The sequence below is a fragment of the Tenrec ecaudatus genome, chromosome 4 (assembly GCF_050624435.1).
Source record: "Tenrec ecaudatus isolate mTenEca1 chromosome 4, mTenEca1.hap1, whole genome shotgun sequence".
NCBI classification, from domain to species: Eukaryota; Metazoa; Chordata; class Mammalia; order Afrosoricida; family Tenrecidae; genus Tenrec; species Tenrec ecaudatus.
Window position 1 is genome coordinate 108,678,377 of NC_134533.1, and position 19,563 is coordinate 108,697,939.

Here is a 19,563-nt window from a genome sequence, read left to right on the forward strand (position 1 = left end):
GTGACATTTCTATAAGGGAATTTTGGCCTCATTTACCAGCCCTCTCATGTTACAGATAAATCATATCTTTTGCTTCATTTTTGAAGAGTCTGAAACTGTTACTTTTTTCCACAATGTTTAATAAAGACATAAACCATAGTCCTGGATTGAGTTTGATAGTCCCTAAGTATCTGAAAAGTAAGCAATCAAATTCAGCACTTATTTCTATTAATTTAAGATGCTCATTATAGTCCATTAGCTTCGTGGTTCAATGAGAAAACTTTTATCGGATCATCTTAAGTGAAACTCTTAGGTTATGTTAGGTTTTCTTATTTTATAATTTAATGAGGTTTCCTTCCTCTCGATTGAAGTCAGCAAAATGTTAATAAAAAAAAAAAGGCACACAAATGTACTTAATAGGAATGGGGAGGGATGCTTGACCAAAAAAGAAACCAAACGTACACCGCATGTATTATTTGAAACAGCAAAATACACTAACATGTAAGTCTGTGTATCCTGTAGCCCAGGATACAATCAAAGAGAATTTAAGTATTTGGTTATTTGAAAGTTTTTGTTTACTAAATTGAAAGCCAGCTTTTACTTCACTAGAATGAGGAGCCCTGGTGGTGTGGTGGCTATACATTGGCCTGCTGACTGCAAGGTCTGCAGTTTGAAACCACCAGCCGCTTCACAGGAGAAAGACAAAGTTCTCTGCACAGTTTCAGAAACCCACAGGGACAGTTAAACCCAGTCCTACAGGGTCTCTGAGTTGGAATCAATTTGATGACAGTGAGTTGCTTTTTAAAAAAACTTAGAATGATGGAACAGATTTTTACTTAACCTAAATGAAGTAAAGAGCTGAATAGAAAATTGCAAAGGACAATTCAAGAAGCCAAAGTAAAATATTACAATGAAATATGTTAGTATCTGGAGTTAGGGAGCCATGAAGGAAGAGCATGCTCAACATTTCTCAAGCTGGAAGAACGAGATGTAATATTTAAAAGATTCTATGGGCAAGGCATGAACTATGCAGAAAGCATCGCAGGAAGATGGATGAGAACACAGAGTGACTGTCCCAAAGAGAACTAGTTGACGCACAACCATTTCAAGAGGTAGTATATAATCCAAGAACGAATGGTATTGAGGGAAGAGGTTCGAGCTGGACCGAGGGCACTGACATGCAAGGTGCCAGGAATTGATGGTATGCTAGTTAAAATGTTTCAGCAAGCTGATGAAGCGCTGGATGCTTCCTCACTGGCTTATGTCAAGAAATCTTGAAGTCTACTACCTGGCCAACAACTGAAGAGATCCATATTTGTACCCATTCCAACCGACTGAAAGAGATCCATATTTGTACCCACCAATAGAATGCAAAAATTACCAATCAAGATTATTAGTATCACATGCAAGTAAAGTTTTGCTGGAGATTGTTCAACAGCAGTTAACAGTACATCAACATGTAACTACTAGAAATCCAAGCTGAGTTTAGAAGAGAATGTAGAAAGAAGGATATAATTGCTGACATTAGATGGATCTTGACTGAAAGCAGAAAATATCAGAAAGTTGTTTGCTTGTGTTTTATTGATTATGCAAAGGCATGTAACTGTGTGAATCAGAACAAACTGGATAGCACTGAAAAGGATGAGGGTTCCAGAACACTTCGTTGTGTTCATGTGGAACCCTTGAAAAGATCAAGAGACAGTGCTTTGAACAGAACAAAGTTCTGTGAGTGGTTCAAAATCAGGAAAGGTAGGCATCCGGATTATATTCCTTCACTGCACCCATTCCCTGTGTATGCTGGGCTGGGTTATATGAAGAAGAATGCTGCATCAGGATTGGAGGAAGGCTTCGTACTCACCTGTGATTTGCAGATGATGCAAGCGTGCCTGCTGAAAACGAGGACTTGAAGTCCTTGCTGATGAAGATCAAGGATTGCAGCCTTCAGTGTAGATTACAACTCAGTGTCAGGAAAAACCAAAAACCCCACAACAGGACCAACAGACAACACCATGATAAATGGAACAAAATGGAAATTGTCAAGGATTTCATCTTTCTTGGATCTGCAATCAGTGCTCAGAGAAGCGGCAATCAAGAAATCAAATAACATACTGCATTAGGCCAATCTGCTGCACAAGACCTCTTTAAAATTTTGGTGCGCAAGGATGTCACTCTGGGGACTAAGATGCATGCGCCTTACTGAAGCCACAGTAGTTTCACTTGTCTCACATGCACTGGGCATTGAATAAAGTGCCCAGCGTCTCCCTTCACCTACTTTCCTGTTGCCCATCCCCCAGAGAGGAGGTTATATGTAGATCCCCAAGATTGGTTCCCCCTTTACCCCCTCTTCCCTCCCAGTATCTCCACTTTCACCGTTGGTCCTGAGGGCTTCATCTGTCCTAGATTCCCTGTGTTTCCAGATCCTACCTGTGCCATTGTGCATCCTCTGGTCTAACCAGGTTTGCAAGGTAGAAGTGGGATAGGTGGGGGGAGAAAGTGGAAGGTTGTGAGTTTCATTATTGCTACACTGAACCCTGAGTGACTCATCTCCCCACTACCCCTCTGCCAGGGATTCACGATGATATGATTCCCCCCCCTCCCCGCCTTTGGTGCTTGAAACCTGGTCCCCTTGGCCCTTCATGATCACACATATTGGTGTGCTGCTTCCATGTGGGTTTTGTTGCTTCTGGGCTAGATGGCCGGTTGTTTACTTTCAAGCCTTTAAGTCCCCAGACGCTATATCTCTCAATAGCTGGGCACCATCAGCCTTCTTCACCACACTTACTTATGCACACATTCGTCTTCAGAGTTTATGTGAGGAAGGTGATCACACAATGATGGTTTTTGTTCTTTGGTGTCTGCTACCTGATCTCTTCAACACCTTGTGTTCACACAGGCTTGTGTGCTTCTTCTCTGTGGGCTTTCTTGCTTCTGAGCTAGGTGGCCGCTTGTTTGCCTTCAAACCTTTAAGACCCCAGACACTATATCTTTTAATCACCGGACACCATCACCTTTCTTCACCACGTTTGCTTATGCACACGTCTGTCTTCAGCGATCATGTTGGGAAAGTGGGTTTCATGAAATGACTTTAGCTGAGGAAGGTGCTCTTGTATTAAGGGAATGCGCGCGAGGAGGCCCGATGTCCACCTGCTACCCTACTACTGAACCTATAAATATATGCACCTAGGTCTATTGCCCCCATAATCATAAATATATTTACATATGTACATGTCTGTATTTAGGCTTCTATGTATGCCCTTTGCCTCCTACTCCTTTCCTCTATTTCCTTACGCTTTCCTCCTGTCCCACTACCATGTTCAGCCTTCATTCTGGTTTCAGTAATTCCTCTCAGTTACCTTGCCCTTGATGACTCCCTACCAGTCCTCCCATCCTGTCCCTGCCACTGGTTTTGAACTACCTATTGTTCCCTTGTCCCTAAGTTGGCCAACACCTCCTCCCTTCCCCTACCTCCCGCACTCTCATGTCCCTCCAAGACCGTTGGTCCTGTGATTTCTTCTCATTGTTTAGCCAGCCTATCTTATCTAGGTGGCCCTGCAGATAATATTAATATGTACATAAATTTGGGGATGGCTTTGACAGCACCAAAGTGGCTCATAAGAACATGGCGATGAGGTATAAGGCATCATGCAAAAAAAAAAGATATAAGTGTGTGTATGTATGTGTATATGTATATATGTATGTGTATGTATGTATATATATATATATATATCATATTAAATGAAGGGGGAAGTGCAGAGTGGAGACCCAAGGCCCAAGTGTCGACCAATGGAGATCCCCTCATAGAGGGGTTTAGGAGAGGAGATGGGTTAATTAGGGTGTGAGGTAGTATCGATGAAGAACACAGCTTTCCCCCAGATCCTGGATGCTTCCTCCCCCCAACTACCATGATCCGAATTCTACCTTGCAGGGCTAGACAGGACAGAGGCTGTACACTGGTGCATATGAGGGTTGGAGGTACAGGGAAATCAGGGTGGATGATACCTTCAGGACCAAGGGTGTGAGGGACGATGCTGGGAGAGTGGAGGGTGAGTTGGTTGGAAAGGGGGAACTGATTACAAGGATCCACATGTGACCTCTTCCCTGGGAGAGGGACAGCAGAGAAGGGGGGAAGGGAGACTCCGGTTAGGGCAAGATATGACAAAATAACGATGTATAAATTACCAAGGGCACATGAGGGAGGGGGGAATGGGGAGGAAGGGGGGAAAAAAAAAGAGGACCTGATGCAAGGGGCTTAAGTGGAGAGCAAATGCCTTGAGAATGATTGGGGCAGGGAATGTATGGATGTGCTTTATACAATTGATGTATGTATATGTATGGATTGTGGTAAGAGTTGTATGAGTCCCTAATAAAATGTAAAAGAAGAAAAGAGAAAAAAATGATTAGGGCAAAGACTGTACAGATGTGCTTTATACAATTGATGTATGTATATGTATGAACTGTGAAAAGAATTGTATGAGCCCCAATAAATTGTTAAAATTAAAAAAAAAAAAAAGAACATGGCGATGATGGCAGCAACACCAACAAACAAAAAAGCCACTGACATACAAAATTTAAAAGAAGAGAAAAGAAAAAAACAAAAACAAAAGCCGGTTAGTAGTTCAAGGTCTGTTTGTTGATCTTTAGGAGTATTTTCCGAACGAGTCTTATGGGGTGCCACGTCCTGGCCCCAAGTCCAACCTTTATACTCCCTCGGGACCTCCTTGCTCTGCTTCCCCCACCGCTCCATTGCTTGCCCCCAGTGTTTTGCCTCAGTGTGGTGGGGTCACCTTAGTCGCACATCCCCCACTGTGTCTCAGCTGCTCTCCCTTGTAGGGCCATGGATCAGTGCAGGATGTCTCATCTCACTGTGGGGCCGGCTATATGGTCCTCTCTGTACGTTGGGCCCTCCGAGCCGGGCTATCGTCCTCTGAGCTTGGTGGGCCCAAGTGTGCTCCGCTCCGTTCTTCCTCCTTCCTTTGCTTCAGCTTCCTTCTGGGTGCGGTGATTATTATGAAATTATTCCATTCTTTTATTATTGTTTTCAGGCCAAGATACCAAAAGAATTTGAAAGGAGATATCTCTTGATAATACCTTTAATTCACTTTTAGAATTCAAACCTTATTTTTAACATTAATTATGATGGTCAAATTATTATATATAATCCATAAAAATTGTTCTTACTGCCAGTAACCCTACTGAGATTTTAAAAGCTGTGATTCTCTCCTTTCCTACTGTTTGCTAGATGATTGTGATGCAGCGTAGTATAAAAGCTTTTGATACTAAAACTAAACTCACTGTCATCAAGTCGATTATGACTCATAGTGACCCTGTAGACAGGGTAGATCTGCCCCTAGGGGTTTCAAAGGCAGTGTGAGAGCAGAAAGCCTCACCTTTCTCCCTGGGAGCAGTTAGTGGGTTCAAACTGCTAGCCTTACGGTTTGCAGCCCAACATAGAACCCATTATGTCACCAGGATTCCGTCAAAGCTTCCAATGTGGGACTGATGTTGAGGCTTGTGCTAGAAGTTGTAGGGGAAGACATCTTCGGAAAAATGTTTATGAGACCCCAGGCTGCCTTCTTGAGGAAATTATTGTACACACATGCTTTTTATATGGCAGCTTTTATCCATAATTACTGGAAATAACTTACTGTATTCTGCTATACTCGTAATGGGGATTGGGGAGCCTTTTTAAGTGTGTTTCTATTTGAGGTGGCGGCTGGATAATGGCCCTCATAGCAAGTATAGTATCAGTCGGTCTGCTTATCTAGCCATCAGAGTTCAACACCTTACCTTTTTAGAGTATTTTCAATATGGAGATGAATAAAACACCAGCGAGCATAATGAAGATCACTATCTCAAAGCCATTACACTTTATTGCCTAGGAAAGGAACCTGCTCCCTTTCTTCCTAGCCACATAAATCTAATTTTACACATTATACTTGGTTATCAGATTCCCCCTGGGAAGCCTGAGTCCGTCTGTGGGTGGCAATTAATTCAGACCAGGTAACGGGGCAAACAAGCATAGACAGTAGGCCAGACATAGGGACAGGTATGAAATAAACTGCCCCACCAGAGCTTTAGGAGAGAATGGCAGCAGCCAGAATGACCAGTAGGAAAGACGACAAATGACCTGCAGAGACAAGACACCAAGGGAACGAAGTGAATTAACAAATTGATCGTGTGTTTCTTGGATACCTTTTAGGACACTGAACTATATTTCAGCGCTTAGAATAATTGATGCTAAAATATATCTTGAAGCAAAAGCATTAGGCTAAATGATGTTCAGAAGTCTTCATTTATTAAGATAGGTAGAATGCGAATTACATCTAAGCGTTTCCTCAGAATGTACTAAATTTGAATGATTCCTAATTGTATGAAATTTTATTTAAATCAGACTGTTTATTCTCCTAACCAAATAGCTACTTATTAAAAAATAAAAAGTTCTCTAGTTGCATGAGGAAAAGTGACTGTTGATACTGACTAATTATTCACCTTCAAATACAATTCCTTTAAGTTAATAACCTTGGAGTAGTTTGGGTTCTTATGTAAATGTGATAGGAATAAGCTTCATTTTCTGAAATTAGAATGTTTTAAGAGAGTTAAACCATGTTTTAACTATTTGTTTTGTACTTTGAGGTTTTCAGAATGAAATTTAATTAATCTTTTTCTCACAGAGATGGGTTTTAATACTTTATATTCAGCCTTTTCCCAGAAAGGAATGTCTGTATGCTTTGTTGCATAGCATTTGCTTTTCTGGAAACAGTGGTGTTCCAATACACTAGCAAAGACCTTCCTATCTGTCTCCTAATTGACTAATCATTTGCTTGCCATGGGATGGGAATTTTCATTGAAACCGCTGAGATTATTAACGAAGCAAACAGGCCTGTAGTTATAGTGAAAGAGAAGTGTGCCTTATTAAAAGCCTTTAACAGAGGCTTCTTCATAATGTGTACATTAAAGACATTTCCAACAAAAACTACTGTAGCACCTTATACTGGTGGGTGTTTAAGAGAGAGACGTTGAACTGATGAGTGAATGAGTAAAAACTGAATCTCTCATTGTCACAGGTGACGCCTCAACTTTCATTTATTAAAAAGATTCATAATTGGAAAGTATTACTTATTATAAACTCACTGTATCTTTTTGGTGTGTGTTCTGGGATGCAGGTGGCGATAAAAATAATAGATAAATCTCAGCTGGATGCAGTGAACCTTGATAAGATCTACCGAGAAGTACACATAATGAAATTGCTAAACCACCCTCACATCATCAAACTCTATCAGGTATGCCTGCCTCACACCCCTCCGTGCCTCTCTCCGCAGCCGTCGGGTTTCAGCACCTCGTCTCCCTGCTGGACGCGTGTTTATCTGCCAGCCAAGGATAAGGGTGTTATTATGAAGCTAAAAAACACACCCATTTTTCTGTCTTATCTTTCTTTTTTTTAAATTTTTTTTCTGGTTTTTTTTTCTGTCTTATCTTTCAATAATAATATTAGGAAACCAACTATTTAATTTTGAATTGTCTGATTCTCGAAATTACTTATTTAAAATGTTTTCATTTGTGAAATTTTGCTCCCCTGCCTAACCCTGCTGGATGTTGGTGATGGTGCGATCTTTTGTTCATTTTAAAAAAAAAAGAGAGAGAGTATTGTTTATGTTTTATGAAATGTAAAGGCTAAAATGTTAGTGTATTACTAACATTTTTAAAACCTAGCCCCAGATCTGGTATTTTGTGCCCTGCATTTTTATCAGGTCAGGCCAACAAGCCACGGTTTGGGCCTGTCCATGTCAGTGTTCCTGAGACACAACTCCTGTAAAACAAATCACCATGGCGAGGATGAGCCATAGACTCAAAGGGAGGATTGTGTCAACTTTCTGAAGAGTACTTTATCTTAAAATCATAGTCTTTTTAATGCAAAATGCTATTAAGGTGCAGCATGCAGCATTTTCATGCTGGAAGACTATAAAAACCGAGATGTTTCAGGGTGCTGGCCTATGAGCCTGATCTCCGAAATAGGACATGTGCACCCCAGAGTGTGCTGGCTTCTGATTGCATCAGCATGTGACACCCTACTGGTAACATCCCAGTAGTTTTGCAAGCCAAGCCTATCACAAGGTAAATGATAGCAGAAGTAATTACACCACTGAGTTGGCCTGCAAATCTAGGCCTAATTTTTCTCCCTCTGGATCCAGACTTTCAGTATGTTATCATATGGGTCCCCAATGAGTTAACATAGGTGTCCTAGGATATAAGAAGAAAATATTAGAACTTTACCTTGTGTTTGAATTTGTCTTTGTGTGCATTTTATAAGAGATAAAATGTATTTATACAATGGCACATGCATGTAATTTGTGTTGTGAGTATGTACATATATACAGCAGGTCATGGGGGCGTGGATGAGCTTCAGAAGTTTGTGGGAAAATGGAATTAAAAAGATGGAGTTTTTCCATGAATTTTTTAAGGCCCGCCTCCCTGTGCACACACATATGCATGCCTAATGGGAACATACACACTTGGCTAAACAACTGTTATCAATAGATTTTTATAATTCAAAAGAACTAAAAGCTTATGATATACCAGCTAAGGAGGAAGTTTATGTTATGCCACTCAAAGCCTTTCCTAAGGCTCTAAATTACCCAGGGTTTCGTAGGTCAAATTTATATCCTAGTCTTTCTGTCTTGAAGCTCGTTTTGTTTTTCCAATTACTCAAGAAGATATAAGAAATGAATTGTATTTTTAGGAGTTTCTATGAAACTGTAAGTCAAAGTGAAGATGCAGCTACCATGATTCACACGATAATTCTCTTTATTTGATCTAAATAATCAGTTAAAGCCGATTTTCTATTTGGCTTGTGTAGGCCCACATTTTGCGTAGGCTGTTAGTTTTCTAGCCTGATGGGAATAATTCTAAACCTCTATTTTAATAGTAAAATTCGCTTTTTGCTGAAATGTCACATAATCAGCACTTGTTAGAGGGGCCTTGGAAGAAAGACTTGGTGATCTGCATCGGCAACAAATCAGCCTTTGAAAACCCTGCGGACCCAGGTCTGCTCAGACTCCCGGAGTCGCCGCTCCACAGCACACGTTTTCGTCATCTGTGAAAAGAGCAAGAAAGAAAGATCAGAAGGGTAGCACGGAGAAGCAGTCTAAAAATCTTCCCATCAAACCTGTAAATTTGTGACCTTTCTAAATCACCCTTTTCTGTGTAATTTGAAAGATCAAAATTGTGACAATGACACTCTTTCTGAACCTCGGGGAAAAAGTAATTTTTTTAAAAGTGTGCAACAGTAGGGCCATGAAGAAATTTTTAGCAACATTTAAAAAGTAGAGCATTGTGTAACAGTTTTAAAGTATTGTAGGAGGAATATCACACTGTGTCAGATTGGCCAAGTTACAGGCTAGATAAACAGCTCTGTGATTTGATTGTTCTTTTCTTACTCAAGCTCTGCCTTGATAGTGCAGGACTGTAAGAGCTGGTGAAGGGTGTTGAAAGATGATCTTCAAGACTCCTGTTCTGCATATTTGTGCTTCTCAGACTTAAATGTACCCAAAGTCAGCACCTCTGTGAGGTTCAGCCAAGAAACTGAACAACATATTGGATTGGGAAAATCTACAAAAGAGCTCTTCAGTGCGCTAAAGAGCAAAGATGTGACTTTGGGAGCTAAGGTGGGCCTGCCAGAAGCCAGGTTACTTTCTAACACCTCTTAGGCTGAACGACAATGAAAGAGGAAGACTGGGAAGAAGAATGGATACATTTGCATTATGATGTGGATAAAGAATATTGAATACACTTCGGACTTCCAGAAGAATGAACACGTGTGCGCTGGAAGAAAATACAACCAGAAGTGAGGCTGTCAAGACTTTGTCCCATGTTCTCAGGCGGGACCAGTCCCTGGAGGCGGAGCTCCTGCTTGGGAAAGTGGAGGGTCAGCAAAGAAGAGGAAGACCCTCCACAGATGAATCGATACAGTGGCTCCAACAGTAGGCCCCAGCATTGCAGAGATTGTGAGGGTGGCACAGGACTGGCATTACTTTGTTCTGTTGTGCACGAGGTCACTGTGAGCCAAAGCCAACTCAGCAAGACCTAATAACAGTGGAACCACAGGGGATCTTGATAAAATGTAAATTATGACTCAGGGAGGCAGGCTGAGGCCTGAGATGATGCATTTCTCACAGGCTCCCGAGCAGTGGTGCATTGACTACGCTTAGAATAGCAAGGATCTACTTTTTCACAAAAATGTTAGCCTAAAGATAGTGTGGGCTTGTCCGTTTATCTGCCATTTGAATTATTGGTCATTTTGATTCTTTTTTTAATATATTGAATATTGTGGTAAACTACAATCCTTCTCTGCCAGACTAATATGGACCTATTTATCAATAGGTAATGGAGACCAAAAGTATGTTGTACCTTGTTACAGAATATGCCAAAAATGGAGAAATATTTGGTAAGTTTTAAAAATTTCTCTTCAGTGTCCTGCTTGTTTAAGAATTGGTAGCGTGGGTTAGCTATTTCTCAGCATTCAAGTATTAAAACATATGCCATATGTACCCGTGTATAAGCCGAGTCTTCCAGCACATTTTTAATGCAGTTTTTGTGGTTAAATTAGGTGCCTCGGCTGATACTCGGGTCGGCTTATACTGGAGTATCTACGGTAGATCTAAAATGAGCTAAATGTGGAAGATAGTTGATTCTTATATTCTTATATATGTGATGGTTAAGACACTTCTTAATTTTCTCATCTGTGAGGGGAACAAATATTTATTGGGTTTCTGTGTCCCAGGCATTGTACCAGGCATGAATGTAACAAAACCCAAAACAAAAACAAACCAACTGCTGTTGAGTCTGTTATGACTCATAATAACCCCTAGAGCAGAGTAGAGCTGCCACATAGTTCGTAAGACGGTACGTCTTCCTAGATGCGCACTGCCACCTCTTTCTCCTCAGAATAGCTGTTGGGTTTAACCTGCTGACCTGTTGGTGAATAGGCGAGTGCTGTGGTGCTGGGCCACCAGGGCTCTTTTGGGGCGTCGTGACAAACATAAACGTGGTCCTTTGGGTATTGCAATTTAGCAGTGATTTGCTGGCTGTGAAGAAGACCTTTAGACATGCAGTTCCTTTATCTCTATTTCTGTATTTGATTAATTGGGCTCTATGACATACTCTAATTCTTATAAGTTATAGATAATGTATTGGTTCTAGTATTTATCTCTGAGTGTGTGTGTGTGTGTGTGTGTGTCTTCTCCATGGAGCCAGAACACTGTAGGTAGTCTAAGCACGTTTATTCTTAACCTAAATATAAATCTAACATTGTTCATTGGATAGCTTCATTAAAGAATAGTTTATGGGAGGAGGGATGGTGGTTAGAAAGGGAGATCCCGATTACAAGGATCGACATATAACCTCCGCCCTGGGGGATAGACAACAGAAAAGTGGGTGAAAAGAGATGTCGGACTGTGTAAGATATGATAAAATAATAATTTATAAATTATCGAGGGTTTATGAGGGAGGGGGGAGCAGGGAAGGAGGGGAAAAAGAAAAATGAGAGCTAATTGCAGGAGCCCAAGTGTAAAGCAAGTGTTTAGAGAATGATGAGGGCAGCAACGAATGTGTAAGTGTGCTTTACACAATTTATGTATGTATGGATTGTGATATGAGTTGTATGAGCCCCAATAAAATGATTTTTAAAAATTTTAAAGTATAGTTTACATATATATTTACGGAAGAATAATTTAACCAAGGATAGTTTATATATAATACGTTCTACAAATTCAAGGTATACAACTTAATAAATTTTGACACCTAAATGCACATCTTTGAACTACCACCCAAATCAAAATACCCATCACTCCCAAAAATGTCTTTGTACTTGTTGCAATGTACTGTCTCTGCCTCCACTGCACAGCCCCCTTCCACAGGGAACCCCTGATTTGTTTTTTTTCACTACAGATTAGTTGAAGGAGTCCTGGTGGCATCATGGCAGTGTGTTGGGCCTCTAACCACAGATGAGGCTGGCTGCTCCCTAAAGGATTTCTAACCTTTGAAACGTTGGGGCACAGTTCTACTCTGTACTGTAGGGTTGCTATCAGCCAGAATTGACTGAATGGCAATGGACTTAGGTTAATTTGTATGTCCTAGAGTTTTATATAAATGTAATAATGTCCTATGTAATTTCACCTGGTTTCTTCCTCTTAGTATAATTATTTTGAGATTAATTAATTTTGTTGCATGTATCTATAGAATTTAATTTTATTGCAAGTAATATTCAAATATATGGATGTGCTGTATTGTGTTTATCCATCCACCAATTTGAGTTGGCTTCAGTTTTTGGCTTTACGTTGCTGACATTCATATACAGATATTTCACTTACCACAGTCAACCTTCAAGTAATGCTCAGTGACTAGCACATAGTAGAAACCATAAGGTCTCCATGAGTCGGAAACATCTCAGTGGCAGTGAGTTTTTGTTTTGTTTTTCAGTAAGAACCTTATTGTAATTGTTCTTTTCATCTTGCCCTTCCTGGCCTTTATGCCCATCTCATACAGTTTACCTATTTTATGAGAGCTATAAGAATGTATTTTCTAAATACAGTTCTATTATTTTTATTTAAATTACCTTTTAAAAAGATTTTACTATTAAGCAAAAAATTCTATTTACGAGGTAGTTGCTGTTATTGTATTCCTTGTATGAATGCATATTTTCTTTTTTTTAAAAGTCATTTTATTGGGGGCTCATACAATTCTTATCACAATCTATACATCCATCCATTGTGTCAAGCACATTTGTACATTTGTTGCTATCTTCATTTTCAAGACTTTTTCATCTGCTGTCATTTTCTTTTTGCCTGAAACATTTTCCAGTGTGGATCTACTGATGATAAACTCTTCAATTTTATGTATCTATAATTTTATGTATCTTCAGTTTTATGTATCTACAATAAAATCTACAATTTTATTTTGCCTTCATTTTAAAAAGATGCTTTCATTGGCTATAGAATTCAAGATTGACAGTATTCTTCCTGAAGGCTGTTGCTCCCCTGTTCTCCTTCACATCGTATCTGTGGACAAGGAGGCTGCTGTTGTGTTTTCCCTTCTTCTTCTACACTTGATCTTAGCCAAAAGGCCGAGAAGCCATCCCTTCTTCTTCTTTTTTCCTTTGCATACCTTGTGCCCTTTTCTCTGGCGTTAATAGTTTCTACTTAACACTGATTTTGACAAGTTGATTGTAGTGTGCTTTGTGTGGTGGTCATGATTTGGGACCCTTGAGCTTCTTGGTTTCATGACTGCACAGCATGGTCATGTAGATGTGGGGTAAAGAGATGGCCTAGTCACACAATCCACTACCATTGAGTCCGTTCCGACTCACCTGTCAAGAGAGAGTGGAGAGGAAGTGCAAAGACCCTGAAGCAACAATGGGCTTGACATGCTTAGCTTATAGTAGGAGGGCCAGTGTAGCTGGAGAAAAGCAAGCAAGTGAATTAGGAAGAAGACTAGTAGCAGATGAGATCAGAAAGGTAAACGGAAGGCAGGAATTTGGGAGAAGACCATTGGAAGGTCTTTTTGGCTGTTACCTTGGATAGAATTACTTTGGAACTATTAAGAGGGGTTTGAACAGAGATGTGACGGGACCTAATTTAATATTTTTAAAGCATTACCCTGGCTCCAGTGTTGCAAGTAGATTATAGCTTTTTAGCAAGAGTGGAGGTGGGACACAAAGTAGGATTCTGTGGCAGTCGTCTCAGTGAGAGGTAATAAGGACTCAGAGCAGGGACCCTGCTATGCAGGGAATGATAACTGGTCGGATCAAGAATGCATTTTGAAGGTAGAATCAGTAAGATTTCTTGACAGATTGAAACCACTTGAGTAGTGCATATCATTAGGAAAAGACCTAGGTGTGACCAACATAAGCATTAAAAGGTTGGGAAAAGTGGAGAAATCAGCATAGGACCAGCGATAACAATGGAAAACAGAATACAGTGTTCTGGAAACGAGGGGAGAGAGTTCTTAGCAGGAAGGAGTGGACGTCTGGGTCAGACGCCATTGGTATGTCAGAAAACATGAAGATTTACCCTTGTTCTTGGCAGTTGGTAAGAGAAGGATTTTTAAGATTGGAAAAAGAACAGTGTATCTACTGAACTTTCCTGTGTATAGAGTTGTAAAGCACCTAACAGTGTCCAACCTTTATGATTACTCAATTGTTCCTTCTTCCCTCTCCTCCCTACTCTTTGGGAGATAATGTTCTGAGCATAATTTGTGTGTGTGTGTGTGTGTGTGTTTGCGCGTGTGAGAGAGAGAGAAAGGGAAGGGGGAGGGAGAGAGAGGAAGAGGGGATTATCTTCTGTTTCTAAAGATTGGTTTTAGAGTGGAAATTTTCTTTGAAGCTTTTCTTAGGAATGTGAATTTAGATAAAAAGCCTAAAGAGGAAAGGATCACTCGCTAACTGTTTTCTTTAGGACTTTACCCACTGGTGTATTTTTAAAACTTCAGCATGTAGTTTTTATAAGTAAACTAGAAATGGCTATTACACGCTAGCTGTCATGTTGATGAAAATGGAATATTCTAAATGGTTCTTCTTGCTGAGACCTTTGATAATACATTTATATTGCATTGTCTTGTGAAATTGAAACATAACTCGGGGGTTTTAGAGTGTAAAATTTATTTCTGATGCAGTTATCTAGGGTAGATGTGAAATGTAGGTTCTGTGAGGAAGACTGATGTAGGTAGAGAAAGTGGAAGGTGAATTGCCTACTCTGCTTCAGGTAATTGCTTAAGCCCCGAAGAACCGCAGAAACCGATTATGGATAGTCTGTTTAGAACGGCAGAATCTCAATGAAAAGGAATTTGTTTGTACTTTCTCTGACTTTGTCATACAGCAAGCATATAACCCAACAGAACTCATGATCTGTTCTCACAAAACAGGCTGTCCCTTTTCTTGATTTGGCCTCATCGTGCACAAAGCCATCTCAGCTAGGAACCTGGCTGGGTTTTTTCCCATCATCTTCCTTTCATAAACCCTGTCCATTCTGCCTCCCTAAATACCTCTGCAAGAAGTCCCTTTCTGTGCATGTTGGTGTTGGGCACCTGTGAGTCCATTCTGAGTCACAGCGACCCGTCAGGCTGTCCCAGGCTGTCCCCATTCCAGGGACAGGTTGCCGTTGTCTTCTCTCGCGTGGAATAGAGTCACACGCCAGCTTACCGTGAGCAGTCAGTCCTCGCCGTGACACGCGTGTCATCAGGTCTCTTGCCTTGATCCCCACCGCTGCTGCCTCGGGTCAGGGCTCTTGGGAGAGCTTTTCTTTTTGTGCAGTCATGGGCGCTCTATCCTGTTTGACTCTGCCTCCAGACCTGCCTTTCTAAGACGCAAACACGATCAAGTTGCTTATCTTTATTCTCTGAAATGCCTGTCGTTACCAAGTTCAGAATGCCATTATGGAATAAATATGAACTGTTAGCTGTAAAGGGATTGTTGCTTAATTTAGTTCCTATGCTTTTTTACCTTTGGCTCTTAAATACCACCTACCCATAATTTCTCAGTATAAGTAAACTTGCCCACACTGCCCCAGGCTTCCAAGCTGTTTTAACATGTGCACACTCTCTGACACGCCTGTAGTTTTAATCCTGTTTCATGATCAGTGTAGTCAGTGCAGGTGGGGAGAGGTGGGTGCCTTGCCAAGATTGAGACAGAAAAGAAAGTGATGGGTGACCAAGAAAGATTAGGGTAAGGAATCCGACCAAGAAGGGGTGGGATTCATGGCAGAAAACATAGATCAAAACAGGCAAAACCAAAAACTTGTTGATAAAATGTGAAATACATAGGGAAGAAAAGACATAGGGGCATGCAGATACGAGCAAGGAACAGTCTGGTGGCCTGTCAACTCCTATCATGAGGGTCATGAAGAGCGTAAAGGGGAGGTGGGGAGAGAAGACAGAGCCTAAGGAGCATTAATCAAGCAGTAAAAACTGTGTGTTTAAGATTTTAAGTGAATTTTGAACTCAAAGGCTTTTTTTCCCCCTCAAAAACTTTTTTTTTCTTTAACAGTTTTATTGACATATAATTTATGTCCTGTACAATTCAATGGTTTAAATATATTACAAAGACTTGTACATCCAGGGCTTATTCATTTTAATCACTTTTCCATTGATTCTTTTCTTGGTTTTACTTGTATACTTTTTTTTAAATTTGAAATCATTTATTGGGGGCTCTTACAGATCTTTTTTTTTCAGATCTTATAGCATTCTATATATCCATTGTATCTAGCATAATTGTACATATGTTGCCATCATCATTTTCTACACATTTACTTTCTATTTGAGCCCTTGGTGTCAGCTCCTCTGATACCCTCTCAACCTCTTTTCCACACTAGTGACCCCTTGATAAATTATAAATTATTATTGTTTTCATATCTTAAACCCACTGGTATCTCCCTTCACCCAAGTTTCTGTTGTTCATCCCCCGGGGATGGGGGAATAATATGCGTCAATCATTGCGATCGGTTCCCCCTTCCTCCCCTCTTCCTCCCAGCTTCCCTCTACCCTCCTGGAATCGCTACTCCCATTTCTGTAGCTGAGAGGTTTATCTGACCTGAATTTCATGTGTTGTGAGCTCTGTTTTGTATCTGCACAGGCTCTGGTCTAGCCAGAACTGAAAGGCTGGACTGGGGTCATGATAGTGGGCAAAGAACCAGAGTAATATGTAGTTCATCAGTGCTGTACTGCACGCTGATTGACTCATCCCCTCCTTGTGACCCTTCTGTGAGGGGATGTCTTATTGTCTTGACATGGGTTTTGGGTTTCTCCTCTGACATCCTCATTCTCTCAACAATATGTTTTTGTTGTTGTTGTTTTGGGTCTTCTGGTTCCTGTTACCTGATCCCACTGAAACTTTATTATTGCACCAGCTGGTGTTCTTCTATGTGGGGTTGTTGCTTCTCTGCCACTTATTTAACTTCAAGACCCCAGATGCTTTATCTTTTGATAGCTGGGCACCGTCAGCTTTCTTCACCACATTTGCTTTTGCACCCGTTTTGTCTTCAGAGATAGTATAGGGAGGGTGAGCATTACAGAATGCTAGGTTGTTAGAACGAAGTGTTCTTGTGTTGAGGGAAGGCTTGAGCAGAGGCCCAAAGTCTGTTGACTTTCTCAGTATATTGTCATATAAATTATGTACATAAGCCAATACCTCTGTTTTTATGAATTAATATATTTACATAGGTACACACCTACGTTTATACCTCTGTCCAAACCTTTGCTTCCTACATCTTTCTTCTGTTTCCTATTACCTTTCTCCTGCCCCATCATCATATTGACCCTTCTTTTGCCTCTTAGTAATTCCTCTTAGCTAGATTGCTGTTGTTCCAACAGCATCAGAATCTCTGCGTCCTCCTCATTGTTGCTTTTAATTCCCTAGTCATTCCCCCATCTATGGTGTTGTTTGCTCACCACCACTTTCCCTTGCCTCCTCCTCTCCTGAGGCACCTCTGGAACCACCGGTCCCATTGGTTTCTCCTCTGGCTTGCTTCCCATGCCTATCTTATGTTGGTGGACAAAACAACAGTAACAGAGACAAAACAAAAGATTGAATAAAAAGAGAAAAAACAAAAAGCATACATAATTCCAGGTCTGTCCACTGACCTTTATGACTATCTTTCTACCAGGCCTGTGGGGGGAATTCTAGGAACTGCCCATCCTAGCCTGAAGTCTATTTTGGGGCTCCTTGGATTTTGTGGTTTTTCTTTGCTGCTATTGCTCGTCTGTTATGTTCCCTTCTTGGTTTGCTCCATTGTGGGGGTGGTCAGAATGGACTCACTCCCTGCTGAGCGGCCCCAGTATTGTCCTCTGTTGCCATATGTTCCATCGAGGAGACATTGTGCTTCAGGCTGTCGTCGGCCTTACAGTCCTCTCTGTGCCTTAGGAGCTCTGTGCAGGGCTGTCATCCTCAGGGCTTGGTGTGCCGGTATGGGGTCTAGTCCCTCGCTCTCTCTTTTTCCTTCTTGGTTCGTCCCAGGGGGACGAACAACTGAAACATGAATGAAAGGAGACAGCAGATGGTGTAAGATATGAAAATAAGAATAATTTATAATTTATTAGGGATTCACAGGACGGGAGGGTGAGGGAGGGAGGGAAGAAAGAGTAGCTAATACCAAGGGCTCAAGCAGAAAGAAAATGTTTTGAAAATGATGATAGCAACATATGTACAAATATGTTTGATACAATTAGTATATCAGTTGTTATAAGGGCTATAGGAGCCCCCAATAAAATGACTTAATAAAATAGATGAATAAATGAGTTGGAATCCTTATGTTTCTATAGTCATCAGCTTGATTGAGGCTTTTGTCACCTCCTATTTCAATTACTGAAGACGTCTGTAAAGATAGTGAATTATTTAATGTGGCTAGAGACCTTTTCCTGCATGGCTCTGGGAAGAAGGTGGGGAAAGATGCTGATAGGATTCACCTGTGAGTAATTATGAACAGGTTCCCTGGAGTGCCATCCTGCTGTGTATAAGATGAGCCCTCTAAGAAGCAGGAGGAGAGATATCAATAGCAGCAAGAGCCAGGAGTCCTGTGGGCCCGTGGTTCCTGTGCAGTGGACCTACTGGATCCACGTGATGGCAGCATCAGAAAAGAAGCAGCTGAACCAGGAACCCAGTGGTGGACTTCCCAGCCTACAGAGCAAGTTACGCTGAGTGCTTTTGTGCAGGAGGCTGGCTCGTGGAGTGAGATTCCTCTGGGCACTTTATTCATGGAGCTGGGTTTGCTGACCTGCAGTTTGAGCTGAATGCATTTGGGTTGAGACTTACAGCTGAGTAGTATGTCCTTTGGCCATTTATTGGCAGCTCTGAAAGAACTGCAACATGTCCTCAGGAATAACACATCGCGGTCATTTCTCACTTGCATTACAACCTGTCAGCTCCATGAATACACCTGTTGATGAATTTTGTCTGAGTTCTCTGTAGTCATTGCAATGGATCTTAGAACCTAGATATAGAGAATGCTCCTTATGACAACTCAACCTCTCCTCGTGTCTTACCATCCCCTTTTTCTTTCCCAGCCAAGTCTTAATTTATTCTGATATAATTCCTGTCTCTTCATCCCAAAATGTTTTTATTTTATTGCTACTGTCCAATAACCTTTTGTGAAAATGGCTTAATGGATGGCATATGGCCTCCTCTGCCTTCCCAAAAGAAAGAGTGGCGATCAGCAGCCCCAGGCTGCTTCCTGTGAGCTGGAGGTCAGCTAGACTCCAATTGCCAACCTCATCACCAGCTCTGACCTCAGCTCTCTCTCCCATAGCACCCTGGACTTCCCTGCTGAGGGGATCATTTGTAGCAGTGGCCACAAAGAACCCACAGGCACACTCACATTGTGGGATTTGTTAGGGAATTACAGTTTGGGATTTGGAACTAATCAGGAGACAGTTTTTCAGTCAGGAGAGCTTCTCAGCTGTGCCCACAGGCAAGCCTTTCTCTGACCCTCTGTCAATAATCTCTCAGCCGGGCCTTTGTCCTGCTCTAGCAAGTGTTACAAAGCTCTTTGGCTGCACCACCAAATACCCAGCAGCATCCTATCCGTGAGCAAGCCTCCTCAGTCA

General features: G+C 41.2%; 1 protein-coding gene across 3 annotated transcripts in view; it reads left to right on the forward strand.

Annotated features, from left to right (window-relative positions):
- SIK2 (salt inducible kinase 2) overlaps positions 1 to 19,563 on the forward strand; it is a 125,557-nt gene that overhangs the window by 12,312 nt on the left and 93,682 nt on the right. For all 3 annotated transcript variants that reach the window (XM_075546580.1, XM_075546577.1, XM_075546579.1), the window contains exons 2-3: positions 7,143 to 7,259; positions 10,357 to 10,420. In XM_075546580.1, coding sequence (XP_075402695.1) covers positions 7,143 to 7,259; positions 10,357 to 10,420 — 181 coding nt within the window. The remainder of the gene's footprint in view (positions 1 to 7,142; positions 7,260 to 10,356; positions 10,421 to 19,563) is intronic.